Source organism: Staurois parvus, unplaced genomic scaffold, assembly GCF_062004578.1.
Source record: "Staurois parvus isolate SC_StPar_1 unplaced genomic scaffold, SC_StPar_1.0 ptg000347l, whole genome shotgun sequence".
Lineage (NCBI taxonomy): Eukaryota > Metazoa > Chordata > Amphibia > Anura > Ranidae > Staurois > Staurois parvus.
The window spans coordinates 13,687,468-13,712,258 of record NW_028318143.1 but is presented as its reverse complement, the minus strand read 5'-3'; the positions used below and the strand labels follow the sequence as shown (position 1 = coordinate 13,712,258).

Below are 24,791 nucleotides of genomic sequence, written 5' to 3'. Positions count from 1 at the left end.
TAGGCCAGAAAGTTCAGTTTTGGTCTCATCTGACCAGAGCATCTTCTTCCACATGTGTGCTGTGTCCCCACATGGCTTCTCGCAAACTGCAAATGGGACTTCTTATCGCTTTCTTCTTGCCACTCTTCCATAAAGACCAGATTTGTGGAGTGCATGAACAATAGTTGTCCTGTGGACAGATTCTCCCACCTGAGCTATGAATCTCTGCAGCTCCTCCAGAGTTGCCATGGGCCTCTTGGCTGCTTCTCTGATTAATGCTCTCCTTGTCCGGCCTGTCAGTTTAGGTGGATGGCCATGTCTTGGTAGGTTTGCAGTTGAGCCATACTCTTTCCATTTTTAGATGATGGATTGAACAGTGCTCCATGAGATGTTCAAAGCTTGGGATATTTTGTTCTATAACCTAACCCTACTTTAAACCTCCACAACTTTATCCCTGGGCTGTCTGGTGTGTTCCTTGGCCTGCATGATGCTGTTTTTTCACTAATGTTCTCTAACAAACCATTGAGGGCTTCACAGAACAGCTGTATTTATACTGAGATTGAATTACACAGGTGGACTCTATTTACTAATTAGGTGACTTCTAAAGGCAATTGGTTCCACTAGGTTTTAGTTAGGGGTATCAGAGTAAAGGGAGCTGAATACAAATGCATGCCACACTTTTCAGATATTTATTTGTAAAACATTTTGAAAACCATTTATCATTTTCGTTCCGCTTCTCAATTATGTACCCACTTTGTGTTGGTCTATCGCATAAAATCCCTATAAAATACATTTACGTTTTGGTTGCAACATGACAAACTGTGGAAACTTTCAAGGGGTAGGAATACTTTTTCGAGGCACTGTATTTGCTTTGTGATAATTGGAAACAGCAGGAAAGGAGGAATTTGAAGGAAAATGCAATTAATGTGCTCCTCCAAAACAAGGCAAAGCAAAACAGACAGGTCTTTATCTAAAAGACCCAAACCCACCGATCTATTTCACAAAATGAGTCCTTATCCTTCATGATCAGGCCATCTTTTGTGGTATGGCGCAGCAGTAGTTTAACTGAAAATTGCGCAGTCATACAACGCAGTATATTTAAATTTGTAATTTTTTCCCCACAAATAGGGCTTTGTTTTTTAGTGGTATTTGATCACCTCTGGGTTTTTATTTTGCGCTATAAATGAAAAAAACACTGATATGTAAAAAAATTATTTTTTCTTTCTGCTATAAAACATATCCAATAAACAAAAAAAATTTCTTCAAAAATTTAGGCCAAAATGTATTCTGCTACATATTTTTGGTAAAAAAAATCCCAATAAGCGTATATTGATTGGCTTGTGCAAATGTTTTAGCGTCTACAATTGCCGGTGTATATATACTGGATTTTATTTTATTATACTAGTAATGGCGGCGTTTAGTGACTAATAGTGGGACTGCAATATTGCACAGACAGACTGACACTATCTTTGTGCGAACCAGTGACACTAATACAGTGATCAGTGCTAAAATTATACAGTCACTGAATTAGTGACACTGGCTGGGAAGGGGATAAACATCTTTGGCTATCAAAGGGTTGTGTGCCTAGCCAGTGTTTTTGTGTTTACTATGTTCTGTGTTTACAAGGCAATCTGATAGATTTTATTCCCAAGGCTTTGTGAACTCTTTGATGGCAACACCACTTACTATCAGCACTCCAACTGGGAATTAAAAATATTTTCTGTTAGGCAGAGCTCTGTTCTCTAATCTCAGCACTAGCGAAGAAAAAAAAGGGATGATGTGAGTAGAGAGGATTTCAAATGGATGAAAAATAAATTGTGTTTTCTTTGCCACAGTGTAGTTTTATGGTTTGGGTTAGGACCCAGTTCTGGGCCCAGGCTGCTGTCTCTGGGAAGTGCGCTATGTCACTGTAGGATACAGTACAGGTGCAGATTTGTGCTGGCTAGACATTAACTGGTTAATATCTGATAGCAGAACCAAGGACTGTTGCATTTGTACAAAAATTAGACTTTTCATTTATAAGCCTGGTACACACTGTAAGTTTATTTTTCATTCAACCCAGAGGGCTGAATGGCGAAAAAAGCTCTGGGCTTTCTTAGGCACCTATGGTATAATGTAGGAGCCAACCAAAGAGTGCATACAGATCCAGGGCCATGGTGCACCCCGCTTAGTGGAGCCCTGTCCCTGAAGACTCCTTAGAGAATGTCCTCTGGGAGGGATGAAGGCCATCTGGATGGTAAAGGCTGTGTTCATGTCACCTACTCAGGATGTATTACTGCCTGTGTGTCCCTACTGATTACACAGGTCTGCAATAAAATGTTTTTCAAGAGCTGTTTTGGTTATTCCATGTAATCTTTGTTTTTTTGGTGCGCTGAATCCGAAAATGATCTCCATTTTGTCATAGGACATCACGTTTCCTGACAATTTAGGTAACTATGTTAACTAAGGCAATACCTCAAAATAAATGGAAATAAACTTATAAAGTTAAAATTTTATTACAATTTTTTCATGAAAATCCTTTTTTGAACTGAAATGAGCTCACCTACACACACTAAAGTTGATTCTTCTTCCCTGTGAGGCTCCTCTTGGTGCATTTACGCTTGTGAGTAGCATCTGGAATGTCTCTCTTAAGCATCCACCAGTAGTCTGCCATCATTGTAATGCTCCATTTTCCCTGGTATCTCCTTTCCATTTCTTTAATGTCTTGGTGGAATCATTCACCTTGTTCCTCACTCACAGCTCCCAAATTTTCAGGAAAGTAGTCAAGGTGGGACTGGAGGAAATGCACTTTCAAACTCATCAGGCAACCTGAAGCTTGAAATGCTTTCAGCATTCGTCCGACGATCTTTTTGTAGTGAGGATTTTTGTTATTGCCTAAAAATTTCTGTAGGACTTCTTTAAATGCAATCCACCCTTCTTTTTGAGGATCTGTCATGGTATTGACAAACTCTTGATCAACTATAAGCCTTCTAATGTCTGGTACGAAGAACACACCTTCCTTCAATTTTGCCTCCGACAGGCCTAGAAACTTGGTGACCAAGTATTTGAAGCATTCTCCATCTCTTGGAAGTGATTTTAGGAATTGCTTCATCAATCCCAATTTTATGTGGAGAGGTGGTAGAAGAACTTTTATGGGAAGGTACCAAAGTTTCTCGGAGGACATTTTTCTTCACCAACTGTTAGCACCCTCGGCTGCCAACTCTTCTTGGTCCAGTGATTTTGTTGGTCTCGACTGTCCCATAGACACAGAAAACAAAGGTATTTGGTATCCCACCCACTGGATTCTTCAGGAAAGATTAACCCCTTCTACCATTAGAAGCACAGACTCAGGGCTGAGGCTTACACATACAGCGTGCTGCTGAGTATCCCAGTAGTCAGACATGTCACTCAGAGCAGCACTTGTATTCACCCCCTTTTTTCCCCCCTAAAACTTGCTTAGCTTATGTATATATTGCTGACCATCAGATTTACAGTGCTATATTTTTTTTTTACATAACTCGGACAACCCCTTTAAGGTTTTTTTTGGCATTTTATATCTTAAATGCACTTATGTGAATTAATTAATAGTAATTAGGACTTTAAATTTGGTTAAAAACCCATAATATAAAAAAAACCCAAAAATTTAAAAAATGTGATAAATTTGAAGACAATTTAGCATTTTGTGGCAAATCATGACGTCTAGGAGTTTTTTCAATATTTTATTTGTTTTCAGCACTCCAAAATACATGGAAATTAGATGAAAATAATCAAACAGCTTTTTAGTCGCAGACCTGTGTTATGTACTGCCTCCCTTTGGGTTGACTTATTGCACATGAGCGTGTCTTCTTCCAGAGCATGCACGGATCATCTGAGCCTTTTTTCATGTCCGCTGCACCCATACCATAATCCTCCAGGTTTTTCTCTGGGGTTCCCTGCTGCTTTACAGAGACAAATTCACACACAATATTTCCCCTTCCTGCTCCCACAGAGTTTTGTGACTACCCCTTGTGAGAAATGCTTTGTCTGCATACTTAGTATGGCAGATCATAGGCCCAGGGTCACTGATCCTGCAGGCCTTGCCAGCTTACGATCCACTAACAGTTCGCAGGGCCTTTCAATGTACCTTCTAAAACACCTGCCCACAGAAAGAGGATAGTTTTTATCTGCAAGTCTTTAGCTTGTGATGTAGTGTACTACCCAAACTTGTAGTGGGAGATATATGTGTGGGTGGTGTAAGGGGTGTGTGCTCCGAGATCAGGAACAAGCAGGGGTCATATCCTAGAAAGGCAAGCTATAGATTCAGTGCTGAGAAGGCATTGGCTGTCAGAAGCACAAGAAGTCCCACAGCAAGTATTTCCTTTGGAAAACTAATGCTGGCCAGGGGGAAGGGATAGAGCTGTCTGCAAGAAAGGGTACTAAATCAACCATGGAATGAGATCTCCTTGTGTCCTGTTTGTTGTGCCTTGAGTTCAGCTTTCAGTACTCTTCTTTTCAGGCAATTTTTACCCCTTACGGTATGCCCCAGCATCCCTTTAAAAGGTTCTGAATGCCTGGGGGGTGGGAAGAATAGGTGATCGTTTGACCACTGTGATTGGCTGTCATGGTGGTAACATGATCTGGAGCCAATCCCATTGGCTGGCAGTTGCTAGTGGGGACCGAGAGCCGTCTTTGACAGCTCGGAGCGCGCGGTGAGTGCACTCTTTGAGCACAGAAACATCGGCTGCCCAGTGATGCATATGAGCACAAATGGACATTAAAGCCTGACCTTTTGCCACCACTCATATATTATGCAGATGGCATTGGGTAAAAATATATATGTTTAGGTTGGCATTTTTTCATTTTTAGTCTCAAGCACATCACATAATGTAATAATTATATTGTCCATTTATATTGTTTTTTTTTTCTTTTCCCAGACTGTCCTAAGGACTCTTCACTTGCCAAAAAACAATAACCTTTATGTCCTCACTCCTGAGTTACCTCTGCCATCTTTACCCAGCCAATCCAGGTAATGTATTCTAGGTTGTCCTCCTGCACATTATGCTGATTATTTTTAAACATGACCATCTGCTTTGCTTTTAATTGGAAATTCAGTTATACTTATTGTTGCTTTCAGATGAAACAATGGGGTTTATTTACTAAAGCTGGAGAGTCCAAAATCAGACTCCCTTCTGCATAGAAACCAATCAGCTTCTAACCTCAGCTTGTTCAATGAAGCTTTGGCAATGAAATCTGGAAGCTGATTGGTTTCTATGCAGAAGGGAGTCTGATTTTGGACTCTCCAGCTTTAGTAAATAAACCCCAATGTGTCCACACAAGAGGGCCAGTGTATTCAAATGCCATGTAATCTTCCAGATAATTTTTAATCAGAGGACAATTTCTTCTAAGATCATCATGGATATCATTCTTCCATCAATCCCACTGTCAATGGATGGACCTTACTGCCCTCTTCTGATAGGGAGGGTCCTTTTAAAGCTAAAACAGAAATATAGAGGGGGTGCACTGGCCTTGTGCATTACCAAAAACCACTTTATTGTAAAAGATAACAATTCTAATATACTCACAAAAGTGAGTATAGACAGGCACATTAATAAATCCAATCTCCAATCCAATGGCAGTAGTCTAGCAATGCCCAGCAGCTGGGAGTAAGGCGTATGCATTTCAAGGGCAGAATCCTCTTCATCAGAGCCTTGGCTCAGATTTATGGATGTGCCTGTCTATACTTCTATCAGTATACTGAAATTCCTATTGGTTTTTTTTTTTTTTTTAAATAAAGCGTTTATTTTTTTTTTTGATAATGAGCAAGGCCGGTGCGCCTTCTCTCTTCTTTTTTTGGTTTTAAGTGTCACCGGAGCAGGTGTCCTCTTTAAAAGAATTGTTTTCAGCTACTCTTTTGGTGACAACTGGAAACTTTTGGATTTGCCACCACTTTGTGTTCTGATTACGGGACACATATAGAGGATATATATCTAGCTAATATGGATGCCAACTTGAATAAAAATTTGACAGGACTTCTAATCCTTCCTTAATCATACCCTACTCTATCCAAAAACAAAAAAAAAAAAACACTATAAAAAAGTAATACCCTTTTAATAAAATAAGACTTATTTTAATAAAATTATTGTATTGGTGGGCATAGTATAACTTCATTATGTTTTAGCTCTGTAAAGTTTTACACCTTAATATATGAAGACAGCTGTGACGCTCGTCTTTCAGAAATTGAACTCCTAAGATGTTACTGTGATCACACTGTACACACGCAGGTCACAAGTATCAATGTGTCGCTGAACAGTAACATGTTGTTATTTGTTAACTTGTAATTGTGTATTCATCTCCATTCCCATTGTTTTCAGTCTGTCATTTGCTTCAGTAGTTTTGATTTGATTTTATTGCTTCACTTTGCCAAAGCACATCTTGTGATTTCTTATTTTCTCAGTTAAAATGTGTGATTTAAGAATTGTGAGGATGAAGCGTAACTGATGAGAAAGGAGCATTGTTTGGGAATAAAAACAGAAAACATAATGCTGTCTCAGTCAGATTTCAATGTGTTGGTGTTAAAGTAGAACTATGGTCTCCTATTAAAAAAAAAAAAAAAAATTATTATTACATCTGCACTTTCTCTTATGTCTTGAGCTTGCCATTCACTGTACAATCTGATTGTAAAATCTGTTTAGCTTTCCCAAAACTATGTAATAGGAGGATAAACTTAAACAATTCATTTAATTACATCAAATCAGGCAAACCTTTGTACGCAGAGTCTAATCACAAGGAGATTGTACACTCAGACTGTAGAGTATATGGTCAGCCTTATCCCCTGCAAAGTCCCCCAGATACTAATTGATCCTTTTGCTGACGTCCAACTAATGCAGCTTCCTGTGACTGAATGGCAACAATGCTGCACTGTTCCTGAATATAGAGCAGAGTTGTCACTTTCATATAGGCTGTGCCTGCTTGCACTACAGTGGGTCATAAATGTTGCGGGGACCTGGCTTTTAGCTTTGTCACTGCTAATTTACACACGTGTAGCTTGTCCACAAGAGTGCACACTGCATTCTAGATTGGCACCCTTGCCTCTGCTACTGAAATCCTCCCAGTGTGCAGTGCCTGGGAGGGGGAGCGTGTGAGACACAATTGATGGATTTGGCTCAATCAGGGAAGGTAATAGAAGTTTTTTATCTACTTGATTGAGGCTTGTGCATCAGATAGTAATTGAATTTGGGACTTGTTTGGACTGTCATGCTTGAAGTTTTCTTCTACATTAGGTGTAAAGCAGACGTAAAAAAAATGAAAATGATTGCAGCTATGTAACCATTAATACATCTTTACATTTATTTAAGTATTTTTTTTTTTTTTTAATGCAAACAGCATAAGTACCTGAATTCACCTTGATATCAGCCACTTCCAGTTGCTGTACAACAGAGTTCAGACTGGGGGAGGGCAAAGCAGCATAAGGAGCCAGTAAGGTGTGTAGCAGTGCAAGGAACATGCTGATAGGAGGAGAGAGCAGTGACAGAGAGACTAGGCAGTCTGTGTGCTGCTCTTTTCCTTGTCCGGTCACAGCCTGGGGAAGGGACAAAGGACCTGTAAATGATACTTAATGGCAGCAAAAAAATCAGGTCGCCTTCCTGCCAGATAAGGCTGTGCTGTGTGAATCTTAAAACTAGATGGATAGTAAGTGTTACTGAACTGAAGCAGAGAAAAATCACATCTCTTGCCCTTCAAGATGGATCTGTGTAAGTTTCAAAACAAGATGGACGGAAGTACAAATTCTCACTCCTTTTTTTTTTCCCCTTAATGCATTCTCTGCAAGGTAAAAAACCTTCTGTACACATGATCCCGCCAGCCCTCCCCCTTTATACTTACCCTAGCCTCAATCCAGCACTGTGCCTGAGAGCAGCAGCTCTCTCTGCTCTCTCCCTCCGCACAGGGCAGATACATAGCAGCATGAACCATTGGTTCCTGCTGCTGGCAATCAAATCCTGTGTTGGGAGGGGGCAGGGCCAAGCCATTTTGTCTGTTTCTATAGACACAGGCAGCGGGGCTTTGGATCGAGCCCTCATGAATGCCCCCCTCTTCTCTCTCCCTCCTCACAGGGCAGATAGATAGATAGATAGCAGGAACCATTGGTTCCTGCTGCTGTCATTCATTTCCTGTGTTGGGAGTGGGAGGAGCCGAGTCATTTTGTTTGTTTTTAAAGACACAGGCAGCAGGGCTTGGGATCGAGAGTTACTTTGTCCTGGCACAGAATTATGTGAGTTGGGCATGCAAAGCGCAATGTGTCCAGTTACTGAAAAGAGGGTTGGCAGGCAGGTAGAAGCATCTATGATGTAAACAGTCTCTTTTGTCATTAACGTATAACTAAAGGCAAAATTATTTTTTTTTTCAGTTATGGAGAGGGATTAGAACCCCTGTCAGTTTTTATTGCTGTCTGTGCCCCCCTGAAATTCATCCTCTTTATTGGTCCTGTTTACCATTATCAGAAAAAGTAGAGAGAGTCAAAAATGTGGTTTTCCCAAGAAAAGTAATAGAAGGGAAATCTTCTAATGGGGGCTCTAGTTCTGGTGACCTGGGGGGTCCCTTAATTTGCAGGGATTTCTTCTCACTTCCTGTTTGGCTATAAGACAGGAAGTGAAGGGAAATTTCCGAAATGGGACACACATGGCGAAAAAAGTCTGACACGGGTTATAACCCTCCCTTGCTCTTTTCCAAAATAGAAAAAAAAAAGTTTTGCCTATAGTTCTACTTTAAAGCGCCTGTTTGTTTTGATATAAATCCAAATGTTATCCTGAAGTTTAAACATAAAAAAAAAAAACTTCAACAATTAAAGCAGAATGTTAGTCTGTAGATATCTATATTTTATGCTCCATCTCCATCAGGTTCTGGGATTTAGGGGGCAGAGGGAGGTGGGCTCTGAAGTAAGTCTTTTTCATCCAGAGGAAACTAGTTCTATGGAGGTTGTGTGCACTACATAGGACACTGCAATGGTGATTGACACCTCTGAAAGCCCAGGGAGGAGTGTCTAAGACAGTCGGTGGGTCTTGGCGCCTGCAGACAGGAGGTGTTTGCTCCAATGGCTGTCAGGTAAAATTTGGAAGTTCTCAGCGGGAAGGGGTGAAAATGAAAAAGAGTCGCTTTGTGCCAAGCAAAAGAGGCAGGGGCAAAAGAGAGCAAACTGTTGGGGCTGGAGTTCAGTACAAACAGTTACCAGTAAGCCTGCAAAAAAACAAATTGACCCTGTCTAAAAATTTACTGTCAAAACCGAGGGTTTAGTTGCACACATTTCCAAACATTTATGGAAGCCGCAGTGCCTCGCCAAGGCTCCTCTCTAAAATACAGTCCTAACTCATAAATGTGAAAGTCTCCAAGTTGGAGCATATATAGCAATGAATAGGTTAAGGACAGGTATACTTGGAGGAAGCCCACTCCTTCCTAAAGGCACAGTGACACATTAGAAGCCCAGCAACACCACAGTGGCAGCTGAAGGTCCCCAATGCATCCCCATGTAAAATCCATCCATCAATCAAGCTGTAAAAGAAGGGCAAGCACCCCAATTTATAACTAGCTTTTGGGGCAATGTGCACATGGTTGGTATTGCACAGCACAAACCAACAAAAGATTTTCCAGCACACTTACCAGCTAGCCTGCAAAAACAAAATACAAATTGGCACGGTCTAACAATTTACTTTAAAGACAGAGGGTTTAGTTGCACACGTTTGCAAATATATATGAAGTTCATTATTAAGCTTTCAAGCAGGCTTTTTTTTAACCTTTTCTTGAGTTCTATTTTACTATACAACAACACACACACAAATTCAATAACGTGCTGCTAAACACAAAATTAAATATCACGTACATATGTAATGTAAGTATATTTTATGGTAGTAACAGATGATCTTGAAATTAATGATGCCCCATTTTGACCACTAGAGGGGGCCCATTCATTACATTTATCAATGTTTCCCACTGCACACTGGAAGATCAGAGCTGTGAGTGTTCCCGTCTCAAAGGCTAAGTCACCTTTGGAATAAAAGTAATAAATGCACATATTTTTGGAAAAAAGTGTGCGTTTTATTATATTTTTTCCTAAAGAGCCTGCAAAGAACTATAGGCTGATGGTGATTGTAGTTCATTCACAGGGCTCTGTGACTGAATGATTCAGTGGTGTGGGCAGAGCCCCGTATGGACTCGCTGTTTTTGAAGTGTGACAGTGGATGCAGGGAGAAGATCCCACACCCAGTGTCACAATGAGAGCAGGTTCGGAGTGAGCTGCAGCAGGAGTTAAAACATGTTACATGTTCCATCTGAAATACAGGAGGAACATGTAAATTGCCTTGAAAAAGTATTCTTACCCCTTGAAATTTTCCACATTTTGTCATCTTACAACCACAAACGTAATTATATTTTACTGGAATTTTATGTGATAGACCAACACAAAGTGGCACATAATTGTGAAGTGAAAGGAAAATGATAAAAGGTTTTCAAAATTTCTCACAAATAAATATCTGAAAAGTGTGGCGTGCATTTGTATTCAGGCCCCTTTACTCAGATACCCCTAGCTAAAATCTAGTGGAACCAATTGCCTTCAGAAATCACCTAATTAGTAATTAGAGTCCATCTGTGTGTAATTTAATCTCAGTATAAATACAGCTGTCCTGTGGAGCCCTCAGAGGTTTGTTAGAGAACATTAGAACAAACCGCATCATGAAGGCCAAGGAACGCACCAGACAGGTCAGGGATAAAGTTGTGGAGAAGTTTAAAGCAGGTTTAGGTTATTAAAAAAATCCCAAGCTTTGAACATCTCAAGGAGCACTGTTCAATCCATCATCATCCGAGTATGGCACAACTGCAAACCTACCAAGACATGACCGTCCACCTAAACTGACAGGCCGGTCAAGGAGAACATTAATCGGAGAAGCAGCCAAGAGGCTCATGGTAACTCTGGAGGAGCTGCAGAGATCCACAGCTCAGGTGGGAGAATCTGTCCACAGGACAACTATTAGTTGTACATTCCACAAATCTGGCCCTTATGGAAGAATGGCAAGAAGCAAGCCATGAGAAGTCCCATTTGCAGTTTGTGAGAAGCCATGTGGGGGACACAGCAAATACGTGGAAGAAGGTGCTCTGGTCAGATGAGACCAAAATTGAACTTTTTGGCCTAAAAGCAAAACGCTATGTGTGACTGAAAGCTAACACTGCACATCACCCCCAACACACCATCCACATTGTGAAGCATGGTTGTGGCAGCATCATGTTGTGGGGATGCTTTTCTTCAGCAGGGACATGGAAGCTGGTCAGAGTTGATGGGAAGATGGATGGAGCCAAATACAGGGCAATCTTAGAGGAAAACCTGTTAGAGTCTGCAAAAAACTTGAGACTGGGGTGGAGATTCACCTTCCAGCAAGACAACAACCTGAAACATACAGCCAGAGCTACAATGGAATGATTTAGGTCAAAGCATATTCATGTGTTAGAATGGCCCAGTTGAAGTCCAGATCTGAATCCAATTGAGAATCTGTGGCAAGACATGAAAATTGCTGTTCACAGACGCTCTCCATCGAATCTGACAGAGCTTGAGCTATTTTGCAAGAAGAATGGGCAAAAATGTCCCTCTCTGGATGTGCAAAGCTGGTAGAGACATCCCCAAAAAGACTTGAAGCTGTAATTGCAGCGAAAGGTGATTCTACAAAGTAATGACTTTGAATGGGCTGAATACAAATGCACAGCACACTTTTCAGATATTTATTTGTAAAAAATTTTGAAAACCATTTATCATTTTCCTTCCACCTCACAATTATGTGCCACTTTGTTGTCTATCACATGAAATCCCAATAAAATACATTGATGTTTTTGGTTGTAACATGACAAAATGTGGAAAATTTCAAGGGGTATGTGCCTTTTTCAAAGCACTGTAGCATGTTCCAGAAGGTGAATTTATCTTTTACGAGCTGATTGACACACGTGCAGTGCGGATTGAAGCACAGGTTTCGCAGTTCATTAACACAGTAGTTCAGCGGTTCAGGTCAAGTTTACATCAGGTTCAGGACAGGATTAGGTCAGGATTTTATCCTGCTCACACGTGCAGTTTAGAAATGGTTCCTATAGAAGTCAATAGCCTATAACCCGCACCTGAACTAAACCGTACTGCTCAGAAATCATACACGACTCTTTTTTTAATCCGCACTGCCAGTGCACTGGACATATGTGAACAGGCACCATAGGAATCAATGTTATTTCACATGTCGTGGATTGGTTGCGGTTCAAACTGCATATATGTGAATCGGCACTAATTTTTAATTCCATGCAGCCCGAATAGTTTTGGCTCAGAAAAACTGTATTACTAAGTTATACTGTAGCAGCATCAGCTTCACACATTATCCCTTTGTTGAGTTAGGCAGCAATACTGGTGAACTCCTGTCTGCTACTGTAACAAAACCAAGATGGCCTGAGTGCTGCTCAGCCATTAAGGAAAAGCCTTTTATTTTATATTAATGAATAAAATACTTTCTCTGATCAAGGTGGAGAGGTGGGTGGATGATGTCATGATCTACACCTCAGCACATCAGAGGAATCCTTGTATTCATTGCAAAAAGTGCAAAGCTTTTCCTTAATGGCTTGAAAGCAATCAGACCAATGCAATTTTTTTCTCCACAACAGACAGGAAGCCGCCCATACTGCTGCAGAACACAATGCCGTATACTGTTTGTAGCTGGTAATGGAAATAAATCGTTTGGGCCAGCCTGGGCCAAATGAACTCTTTTACCCTTTAACTGCCGCCAACGTATGTCGTACACTGGTGGCATCAAAAGGATTTAGGTGTGCGTGTGTATGTGCGTTTCACAAGCCAACTGTTGGCTTTCTGATGACAGTGATTGAGTAGCTGTACAGCCGTCCAATTGCTTTCACTGACACCTGGAAGAAGCAGTTTTAAAGCTTGACATGTTGGGTCCATTTACTTGGCACAACCTCATCTTTTATAAGTTACAAAAATTTGGGTAGTATCTTTGTGTGCACTAAAATGAACATTGGTGTATGTTTTACTGAAAAATTGCCAATGTTAAACCATTGCACAAATACTGAAAAATTGAAACCACATCTGTTTTCTCCTCCAGGGTCTCTGCTTTCAGAAAATATGTAGTGCTTTGGGGGTTTTAAATATTCAGATGTAAAATGATTTTTAAAACATGTGAAAAAAACCCGCAAAAATGGCTTTGGCAGTGAAAGGGTTAGTGACATGAAACCTGGATTTAGCTTTACATTCATATAATATAAGTGTTGCTATTTTAGGAAAATGACTGACTACAACATGACCATATCATCCCACATTATTTTATCTGCCAGAAGGGAGTATAGTTACTTTAGTTCCACTTTAGTGGGTATGCATGCATACTACAATCTACTACACTTTACTAAAATTATGTCATAAGAGGACAAACCTATGCAATCCAAGTTCTATCCAGTTGCACAGACCCTTACTTTACATAGTTGTTTGTAGATTTAAAGTGGTTGTAAATCCACAGATACACCCAGTGAAGTAACTAGCTTCAGGTGATACACAGATTAAATAAATCCCCCTATATATGTTGTACCTGTTTATCTACAGCCTTCTTTCCCCTATATCTATTCAAAGTGGAGAATTTGTATACAGGATCTCTCAGCTCTGAAAAGCAGGGGGTGGGAGTTGAAGTTACATCAGTGAGGAGATCTCTGGGAGTCGATAGGACCCCACTTCACACAGCACACAGGAACAGAGCCGAGGCTGTCAAACACAGGCTGTGTCCATTCCTGTCACCATTTTTCTCTTGATGTCAGGAAGAGTCATCAGAAGTGACTCATGCTTACAGTATAGCAGAGGAAAGAGGCAGCCGACAGAAATAACACTTGGTGCTTCAATTGAGTACACATTATAGAGGGATATGCTTTGTTCATAATTCATGTCTGAGGTTTACAACCACTTTAAAGGAGATTGTGGTGTATGGTCAGCTTTACATTTCCCCGTAACCCTGCTAATTCTTTTATGATTATATGTGATTTCCCCAGGTGCTGCATACAGTACCATTGCCCCTCAGTGATGATTCCCCTTTATTTCCCAGCACATATCTGCATTGCATTATGTATATTTTCCCATGTTTGAGTATTTTTTTTTTGACTGTTTGCTGAGGCCTTCACCAGTTATTTGCATGTGTACACAATAACTAGAGGAAGTCGGTGATACAATAAGATACCTATGCCTATGAATGTGATAAGGATAATGAATGGGGGGCTCATTGAAAAGCATGTGGAGTCAGAAGGGCCATGGAAAATTTTTGATTATCAAATCTATATTAAAAAAAACAATCCCCTGTAAATCCTTCTCTAGAAATACCTTTCATACATGCACACTTGCACTTTATAAATGAATGAGAGCATGTGTGATCATTCAGGTCATGCATGCAGGTATAATGTATGTCATAGCAGTTGGTGCAGTGCTTTGTTGCAGTATAATTGAAGTCTGCATCCTGGACCCTCTCTGAGATTAGAGTCCCATGTTTGCTTTTGCCCCTGTCAGGCAGATCTTGGCGTGATTCTGTATTCTGCAGATTTGCATAGTCGCCAGCTTTTTAAGTGGCTGCTGTTTGCAGCAAATGTGAGATCTCCTCCAGCATTAGCTACAACAAACATTCCATCTACATATTGATTTCTTATTTTCTGTTAATGTAAATAAGCTGTAATTACTGTAAATGTGATCCTCGCCTGACATGAGCCGGTATAAATCTGCAAGCTTAGAAAAAAAGCAGGAAGTTTAATTGACAGTTTTGGCAGTGTTTAATTTGAATTCCCGAGGTGTTTCAATGAAAATAGCAAATGACACACTGCAGTGTTGCAGATGAGGCGAGCACTGTGTAAGTGTTCATGGACACTGAGCAAATGAACATGTAAACAAGTAAAGAAGGGCCTGTTAACAGACAACACAGGCCATTGACAATGACCTTCTGAAACAAAATGATCCGGTCCATGATTGGTTCTCGATGTTATACCTTTGATCTACTTTAACCATTTCAATACCGTGCAATTCTACACCCCTCCTGCCCAGGCCATTTTTCAGGTTTCAGCGCTCTCACACTTTGAATGACAATTGCGCGGTCATACAACACTGTACCCAAACTAAAATTTTATCATTTTCTTCACACAACTAGAGCTTTCTTTTGGTGGTATTTAATCACCGCTGGGGTTTTTATTTTTTGCTAAATTAACAAAAAAAGACCACAAATTTTGAAAAAAAAACACATTTTTCTTTGTTTCGGTTATAAAAGTTTACAAATAAATAATTGTTCTTCATAAATTTAGGCCGAGATGTATTCTGCTACATGTCTTTGGTGAAAATAACCCAAAATTAGGATGTATTTTTTAGTTTGTAGGAAAGTTATAGAGTTCACAAACTATGGTATAGATCTGAATATTGATCAATCCTGAAGTACTGACAGACAATCTAATTTCTTGAGGTCCAAGAATGTCAGAACAGTACAGATATCCCCCAAATGACCGATTTTTGCAGAGTAGACAGTCCGACGTACTTCATAAGAGGCATGGTGAGTTTTTTGAAGTTGTATTTTTATGTCGTAATTTTTCGGAAAATTAAAAAATTAAAAAAATTATTTTCACTATTTTTTTTTTTTTACATACTGTCACCAGTGCAGTACAGCGTCATCATATAACTGGCATTGCGGTTAACAGGGACACTGACTGGTGACAGTATGGAAAAAAAAATATATATATATTTTTTTTAATTTTTTAATTTTTTTATTATATTTAATTTTTTATTACATTTTTTTAAATTTTTTTAAAGATTTTTTTTTCATATTTTACTATGACCAAAGTAGTACAGTGTTACCATAGTAACATTGTACTACTTTGGGGAAGTGATCAGTATTTTATTTTTTTTTTTTTTACACAATTTGCTTATAGCAAAGAATTACTTTGCTATAAGCAAGCATTTAGCTGAATGAAAACGATTCATTCAGCTTTTTTTTTTTTTTTTTTTTTGTGCTTAGCTGTGATTTGGTCACAGCTAATCACATGACATGTGCATGTGATTAGCTGTGACCATTCACAGCTAGGCACTAGTATACAATGGATGGCATCATGAATGAAGCCATCCATTGTATACAACTGTCATGTGACCTGCTGTGATTGGTCACAGCAGGTCACATGGTACCAGCAACGGGAGCCGGTACTCGGATCTGTCATCGGCCGTGTCCGAGGTGCACGGCCGTGACAGATCCCGCTGCTGCGCCGCTCTGCATTACCGCAAACCCAAATGGCGTGCACCCGGAATGAAGAGGCACATCTGAAGCCGCCAAACGGCCATTGGCCGGGCGGCTAATGGTTAATTAAGAAAAAAAAAAAGTTCCTTTTTGGTTTAGTGTCTTATAATGCCATAGTACTTTAGTGTTAGATCGACACATTAAAGAACATATTGGGGTTTTTTTCCCCCTTAAAATGACAAACATGTTATACTTACCTGCTCTGTGCAGTGGTTTGCCCAGAGCAGCCCCGATCCTCATCTTCTGGGGTCCCCAGCCCAGAAGCTGCTTCCTATGGAGGCACACATGCGGGCTTGCTTCCGAGCCATCCATTGACACAGACAGTGCGGCTCGTCCCCACCTCCTGCTCCCACGTCACTGAATTTGATTGGCAGCAGTAGGAGCTAATGGCTCCCGCTGCTATCAATCTGCCCAGTGAGGAGGAACAGAGCCAGGAGAGCCGCTGCTCTTGTGCACATTGCAGGGCTGAGATCAGGCTCAGGTAAGTATAGGGGTTCCTGGGGGGACAGATCCACAGGAGTTTTTATTTACCTTACTGCATAGAATGCATTAAGGTGAAAAAGAAATTGTAAGGCTTAAGAACCACTTTAAAGCATATCTGAACCCAAGTACAAAAATGTAATTGCTGCATTCACATAGAAAAATCACAGCTCAGAACCACTGTGCATACCACCCACCGACTCCAAAGCCTCCTGACAGGTGCTAACTCCCCGAACTGAGCTCCTCTAGCTCAAAAATCCAGTTATCCAGTAGAAAAGACAGAGCCGCATCCTGTGCAAGTCAACCAAGTAATGCTACTTTGCTTCAGCTCAATCTCCTCCCATATGCCATTTCTCTCTTAATGGGTTTCACCCACTATCACGCATAATCAACCTCTACAATTAAACCTGATATGGGGTGAAATGCGTTAGAGAAAAAGTGGCATATCTGAGCCGATTGAGCTGAAGCTGAACCTTGGATGAGCATTACTTGGTTGACTTACACAGTATGCGGCTATGTCTTGTGGATGACTAGATTGCTGCATTTGTTTTCATTTTTCATGCCCCATTTCCCTTTATTTTCTCCTGTGATTGTGCTAGTAACACGCTTCCTGCACTAGAGTGACAACGTTAATTCCAGTACTGTACCTATGGTATGGGATGGTGACTTTTATATTTAAATTAACCTTTCCTGTTAGACAAGTTTGATCCTGTCCCTTCTACATCTTCAGCCCCGCTATTGTTTTATTGTTTTAAGGCCACAGTTTAGGGCATCTCATGAACTTAATACAGGCAGTCAACTTTTGAATTTTCTTGTAGATTCTGATCTCGCTGAAACCTACTTTTACCACTAGCATGTTACAGAAAGACAAAGTTACAGATAATTACATCCCAAAGATATACCTTTCACAGTGATTGCCCCATATAGAGTGATTATCTGTGACATATCAGCTGGAGTACCCCATATAGACAGGCTGGTGTGTATGTATGTATGTGTGTGTATGTGTACATATGTGTATACAGTGGGGATCGAAAGTTTGGGCACCCCAGCTAAAAATTTGTATTAATGTGCATAAAGAAGCCAAGGAAAGATGGAAAAATCTCCAAAATGCATCAAATTACAGATTAGAAATTCTTATAATATGTCAACAAAAGTTAGATTTTATTTCCATCATTTACACTTTCAAAATAACAGAAAACAAAAAAATGGCGTCTGCAAAAGTTTGGGCACCCTGCAGAATTTATAGCATGCACTGACCCCTTTGCAAAGCTGAGACCTGCCAGTGTCATGGATTGTTCTCAATCATCGTCTGGGAAGACCAGGTGATGTCAATCTCAAAGGTTTTAAATGCTCAGACTCATCTGACCTTGCCCCAACAATCAGCACCATGGGTTCTTCTAAGCAGTTGTCTAGAAAACTGAAACTGAAAATAGTTGACGCTCACAAAGCTGGCGAAGGCTGTAAGAAGATAGCAAAGCGTTTTCAGATGTCAATATCCTCTGTTCGGAATGTAATTAAGAAATGGCAGTCATCAGGAACAGTGGAAGTTAAAGCAAGATCTGGAAGACCAAGAAAAATATCAGACAGAACAGCTCGCAGGATTGTGAGAAAAACAATTCAAAACCCACGTTTGACTGCACGATCCCTCCAGAAAGACCTGGCAGACACTGGAGTTGTGGTACACTATTCCACTATAAAGAGATACTTGTACAAATATGGTCTTCATGGAAGAGTCATCAGAAGAAAACCTCTTCTACGTCCTCACCACAAAAATCGTCGTTTGAACTTTGCAAATGAACATATAGACAAGCCTGATGCATTTTGGAAACCAGTTCTGTGGACCGATGAGGTTATAATTGAACTTTTTGGCCGGAATGAGCAAAGGTACGTTTGGAGAAGAAGGGGCACAGAATTTAATGAAAAGACCCTCTGTCCAACTGTTAAGCATGGGGTTGGATCAATCATGCTTTGGGGTTGTGTTGCAGCCAGTGGCACAGGGAACATCTCACGAGTAGAAGGAAAAATGGATTCAATAAAATTTCAGCAAATTTTGGATGGTAACTTGATGCCAACTGTGAAAAAGCTGAAGTTAAAGAGAGGATGGCTTCTACAAATGGATAATGATCCTAAACACACCTCGAACTCCACGGGGGATTACATCAAGAGGCGTAAACTGAAGGTTTTGCCATGGCCTTCACAATCTCCTGACCTCAACATAATTGAAAATCTATGGATAGACCTTAAAAGAGCAGTGCGTGACAGACAACCCAGAAATCTCAAAGAACTGGAAGAGTTTTGTAAGGAAGAATGGGCAAAGATACCTCAAACAAGAATTGAAAGACTCTTGGCTGGCTACAAAAAGAGTTTACAAGCTGTGATACTTGCCAAAGGGGGCAGTACAAGATATTAACTCTGCAGGGTGCCCAAACTTTTGCAGACGCCATTTTTTTGTTTTTGGTTATTTTGAAAGTGTAAATGATGGAAATAAAATCTAACTTTTCTTGACATATTATAAGAATATCTAATCTGTAATTTGATGCCTTTTGGAGATTTTTCCATCTTTCCTTGGCTTCTTTATGCACATTAATACAAATTTTTAGCTGGGGTGCCCAAACTTTCGATCCCCACTGTACGTATAGCTTGCTAGAGTCTGCAATGTATAGTCTGTGCTACGCAGAGAGATTGCCTCTGATAGTTTCTTTTTTTTCGGTCAGCTTACTATACAGTCCAGAATCTTTCACTGGACTGCTGTATTTTGACTGCTGACACCTCTGGCTGTCAAATTACCGAAACGATGGCTGCATCTGATGGGATGCAGGTGCTATTCAGATAAAAATTTTCCAGCAGCCTTCTTCAACAAAAGTCGATCAAACCATCAACTTTTCTTGAACGGAGTGAGGCTGGCAGGGCCACCCGCTAAACAGATTTTGCTCAGTGTATGGCCAGAGAGACTGGACCATGTATAAAAGACTTGCTTCAACAGCAAGATTACTCTTTGCTAGAGAGACTGAAAACCATCCCGGATCCACTTCATATGTCTGATGTTTCATCAGTATACACTGGATATCTGAGCCACACATCACATAAAAGCAGGCCTTGCATAAAAATGCAATGTCCACATATTCTTTTGACCTTGTCCCCCCAATTCCCAAATAAAAATGCATTGTTAAAAAAGTGGTCATGCATAAGTAGAAGAATTAGACAGTCGTTACCATATGCCCCTGCACCGTGCTCAATCATCTTCTCCAGAGATTTGACATCCTCAGGGTTTCTAGAACCTGCCTTCCTGTCTAGGCACCACAGGTGGAACCCAGATTGCAAGGTAAGTACACTTCTATTCACGATGTGTAAATTCTTGGTAGGTTTAATATATATGTTTTTACATGGAAGGGTCTAAAGAATTAGTGGGTTCCCTTAATTTTGTAAAGTTTCCTTGGATTCATAGTGCCAAGCACTTCTGGTGCCTGTTCAGTTTAACTTTGGAGAACCCAAAAATCTCCAGAATCCAGACATGTTATGCAAATATTGATCACAACTGATGGCTGATAATTTGCCGGCCTCATTGCCTTACTGTTGGCCACCAGAGCTGTGGATTTCCTTAACAGCAAATAGGTGGAAGAAGGTGGGCCAAATATCGACCATGCAAGTCTTGGTTTATATTTGCACAATTGAGTGCCTAGGTTTTGGAGGATGAGGAAAGAAAAAACAGAGGGCGCACAGGCCTAGTGCATTACCATAAAAAATGTTTAATAAAAAATAAAGTAGGTGTTGTACTCACAAACGACAATATACAGTCAGGTCCATAAATATTGGGACATCTACACAATTCTAACATTTTTGGCTCTATACACCACCACAATGGATTTGAAATGAAACGGACAAGATGTGCTTTAACTGCAGACTGTCAGCTTTAATTTGAGGGTATTTACATCCAAATCAGGTGAACGGTGTAGGAATTACAACAGTTTGCATATGTGCCTCCCACATGTTAAGGGTCCAAAAGTAATGGGACAATTGGCTTCTCAGCTGTTCCATGGCCAGGTGTGTGTTATTCCCTCATTATCCCAATTACAGTGAGCAGATAAAAGGTCCAGAGTTCATTTCAAGTGTTCTATTTGCATTTGGAATCTGTTGCTGTCAACTCTCAAGGTGAGATCCAAAGAGCTGTCACTATCAGTGAAGCAAGCCATCATTAGGCTGAAAAAACAAAACAAACCCATCAGAGAGATAGCAAAAACATGAGGCGTGGCCAAAACAACTGTTTGGAACATTCTTAAAAAGAAGGAACACACCGGTGAGCTCAGCAACACTAAAAGACCCGGAAGACCACGGAAAACTACTGTGGTGGATGACCGAAGAATTCTTTCCCTGGTGAAGAAAACACCCTTCACAACAGTTGGCCAGATCATGAACACTCTCCAGGAGGTAGGTGTATGTGTGTCAAAGTCAACAATCAAGAGAAGACTTCACCAGAGTGAATACAGAGGGTTCACCATAAGATGGAAACCATTGGTGAGCCTCAATAACAGGAAGGCCAGATTAGAGTTTGCCAAACGACATCTAAAAAAGCCTTCACAGTTCTGGAACAACATCCTGTGGACAGATGAGACCAAGATCAACTTGTACCAGAGTGATGGGAAGAGAAGAGTATGGACAAGGAAAGGAACTGCTCATCATCCTAAGCATACCACCTCATCAGTGAAGCATGGTGGTGGTAGTGTCATGGCGTGGGCATGTATGGCTGCCAATGGAACTGGTTCTCTTGTATTCATTGATGATGTGACTGCTGACAAAAGCAGCAGGATGAATTCTGAAGTGTTTCGGGCAATATTATCTGCTCATATTCAGCCAAATGCTTCACAACTCATTGGACGCCGCTTCACAGTGCAGATGGACAATGACCCAAAGCATACTGCAAAAGCAACCACAGAGTTTTTTAAGGGAAAGAAGTGGAATGTTCTGCAATGGCCAAGTCAATCACCTGACCTGAATCCGACTGAGCATGCATTTCACTTGCTGAAGACAAAACTGAAGGGAAAATGCCCCAAGAACAAGCAGGGACTGAGGACAGTTGCAGTAGAGGCCTGGCAGAGCATCACCAGGGATGAAACCCGGCGTCTGGTGATGTCTATGCATTCCAGACTTCAGGCTGTAATTGACTGCAAAGGATTTGCAACCAAGTATTAAAAAGTGAAAGTTTGATTTATGATTATTATTCTGTCCCATTACTTTTGGTCCCTTAACAAGTGGGAGGCACATATGCAAACTGTTGTAATTCCTACACCGTTCACCTGATTTGGATGTAAATACCCTCAAATTAAAGCTGACAGTCTGCAGTTAAAGCACATCTTGCTCGTTTCGTTTCAAATTTATTGTGGTGGTGTATAGAGCCAAAAATGTTAATATTGTGTCCATGTCCCAATATTTATGGACCTGACTGTAGTCAAGGCACATCATAAAGAACAGCTGGGTCAACGCCGCGCTGAGTAACCGTCCACAACGCGTCAGCCTATTGGATGTCTACACTCCCTATTGCTGACGGTTACTCAGCGCGGTGTTGACCCAGCTGTTCTTTATGATGTGCCTTGACTATATTGTCGTTTGTGAGTACAACACCTACTTTTATTTTTTATTAAACATTTTTTATGGTAATGCTCTAGGCCTGTGCTCCCTCTGTTTTTTCTTTCCTCATTCAGTATATTTGGCTTTCCCCGGTCTATTTGAGGGCAGCAAGGTGTGCATGTTCCAGGACATTCTTAATGTGGTTTTAGCCTGCATCAAGTCCATCCCCAAGCGCAGGAGCATTTGTGTTTATTGGAGGATACCTGGGTGCTCTGTAGAAAACTCAAGCATGCAGGCAGGTACTGTATCTAGTAGGGATCTCTGATTTATGAACCTGCGGCCACCTTACAGGGTAAAGTGATCCTTCAGGTTTACCTGAAAGGACCAATAGTGAGTCTCAGTAGGTGGAAAAGGGTAAATCCAACCTCGAATTCTACTTGGAAAATCAAGATTTGAACATAACTACAACTACCTATATTTCTGAACCCATATATTGTTTAGATGTGCAGCATTACCTGAAGGTAACCTCTGGCGATGAATTTATTAATCATATGTGCCGTTTTAATTGCCTTGTTTTGTTACAGGTTTATGTAAAAATTGGGTTACCAACCCTGTAAGAGCAATCATTAACTTATGTTATAGGATCCAATTATACTGGAATCTATATATTCCTTCAGAGACTAGTTAATGCAATATTGTGCTCCTGCATTACCTGTGTGTGGTGACATTGTGACATGTGTTATAACACGTCAGGGTGGCCCTGTGTGCTCCAAGTCCCCATGGTAATGCTGAGTGTACATTTTTAACAAATTAGACTTAATAATGTCAGTGTTGCCTATGTGTCTGAGAAGTAGCGGGCGCACAGGGCATGATGTCTATATGTGGTCAGTACTGTAGCAGATACGCTGATTGGGCCGGTCTGTGCCCTGACTTGCCTGTATGGCAGCCGTGGCCCTCTCTAGAGGGGAAGGTAGCTCTGAAGAGACATGCCACTACTTGTCCTTGCTGACTTCCTGTCTCTATTTCCATCCCTTCAGCTCTCAGCAGGAGTCATTAAAACAGAACTTCATGCTGATCATCACTCACCGTGAGGTCCAGAGGGAGTACAACCTGCAGTTCTCAGGGAGCTGCACAATACAAGAGGTGAGTGAGCATTTTAATAGAGCTGGGCACTAATAAAAGTCTCATTAACAATCATAAATGCTTGACAGTGCTGTACCTAAACAGCTAATGTTTGATTTTATTTTCCCTCCCCTCCTTTTAGGGGTTATGGTACATGTATTTTCCAGGTTCAGCAAAACCTGGAAAGATTATTCAGCATTGCTATGTCTACATTACATATCCTTGAGGGGCTTCATTGATTTTACCCACATAAAAGTACTTGTTTTATTGGATACTGGAGAGTTAAAGCTGAATTGAAAAAGAGCACTTCCGGATCTAGTTCATTATCAAAATAATACTTTTCTCTTAAAGACTTTGATTGCATTCACTATAAGTAGAAGGTATGCAAGTCAATGGCCTTGCTTGTTCAGGGAATGCTGCATCGGCACTGCTAGCTGTTCCAGTGTTGGGTTCACCACATGATAATATGTAAGCGATCGTCCAGCGTCCAGAGCAGCATGAACCACACCAGAGCCCAGTTGTAATGTTGGGCAGAACACATGGCTGTTGAGCTGCCCATTTCCTTTGAGTCATGGTAACCAGGCAACAGGTTTCGGAGGAAAACTACACCTTTTGCTAAGCTAGGCTGTGCTGATGGACACGGGACAAGTTCTCACATCTACCCCAGTATTTCAGGAAGTGAACCGAGGATTGATACCTCTAGTGACAACACTGGCCATGATATTAAATCCAAGTTTCTCCAGCTAGTGAGGCCAATGACATACTTGCACACTTTCTGCTCTGTGCAATAGAAGAAGTAGGGGGATTCTTGTACACAGATGAGTTGAAATCTTTTTTCCCCCAACTGGCCCCTGGGGGTCCTTCCACTGCCAAATTTTGTATTTCCTGTTGTGTTATATGAGCCAGTGGGAAAACCACTGTTGCTGGTGGGGGAAGCAAGTATTCCATTCATTGGACAGTTCAGTACTTGCAATGGCTGGAGATATGAATAAGGATGCTGAAATACCAGAAAAATGATGCTTTAATAAAAAAAAAGATAGTTTTGTTTCCTCTCAGTCCAGATTGGGAAAATTATGTTATCATTGCTAAATTAAAGATCAGTATCAGTTAATGCTTTAAGAATTGAGTCTTAAACTAGAAGGCAAATCAGAATCGAACTATACTTAAATCTGCTCCCACCCCTAATCTAAGCCTATTCTGTTTACCCTGTAAAAGGAAAGATGCCTATGCTTTCATATTCCGAAGGTCCGGTCATATGATCGGGTCCTAGCACCAGCTTCAGTGTGGAGGAGGGACATTGGATGCCCCCTTAGTAAGCCTATGGTTAATGTCATTGCTCAGGCTCTGCAGATGTTGTCGGTAATCTCTCCT

The 24,791-nt window shown here is 40.8% G+C and overlaps 1 protein-coding gene across 1 annotated transcript in view; it reads left to right on the top strand.

Annotated features, from left to right (window-relative positions):
* FAF1 (Fas associated factor 1) overlaps positions 1-24,791 on the top strand; it is a 426,653-nt gene that overhangs the window by 111,277 nt on the left and 290,585 nt on the right. The window contains exons 6-7 of the mRNA XM_089684458.1: positions 4,872-4,963; positions 23,336-23,441. Coding sequence (XP_089540584.1) covers positions 4,872-4,963; positions 23,336-23,441 — 198 coding nt within the window. The remainder of the gene's footprint in view (positions 1-4,871; positions 4,964-23,335; positions 23,442-24,791) is intronic.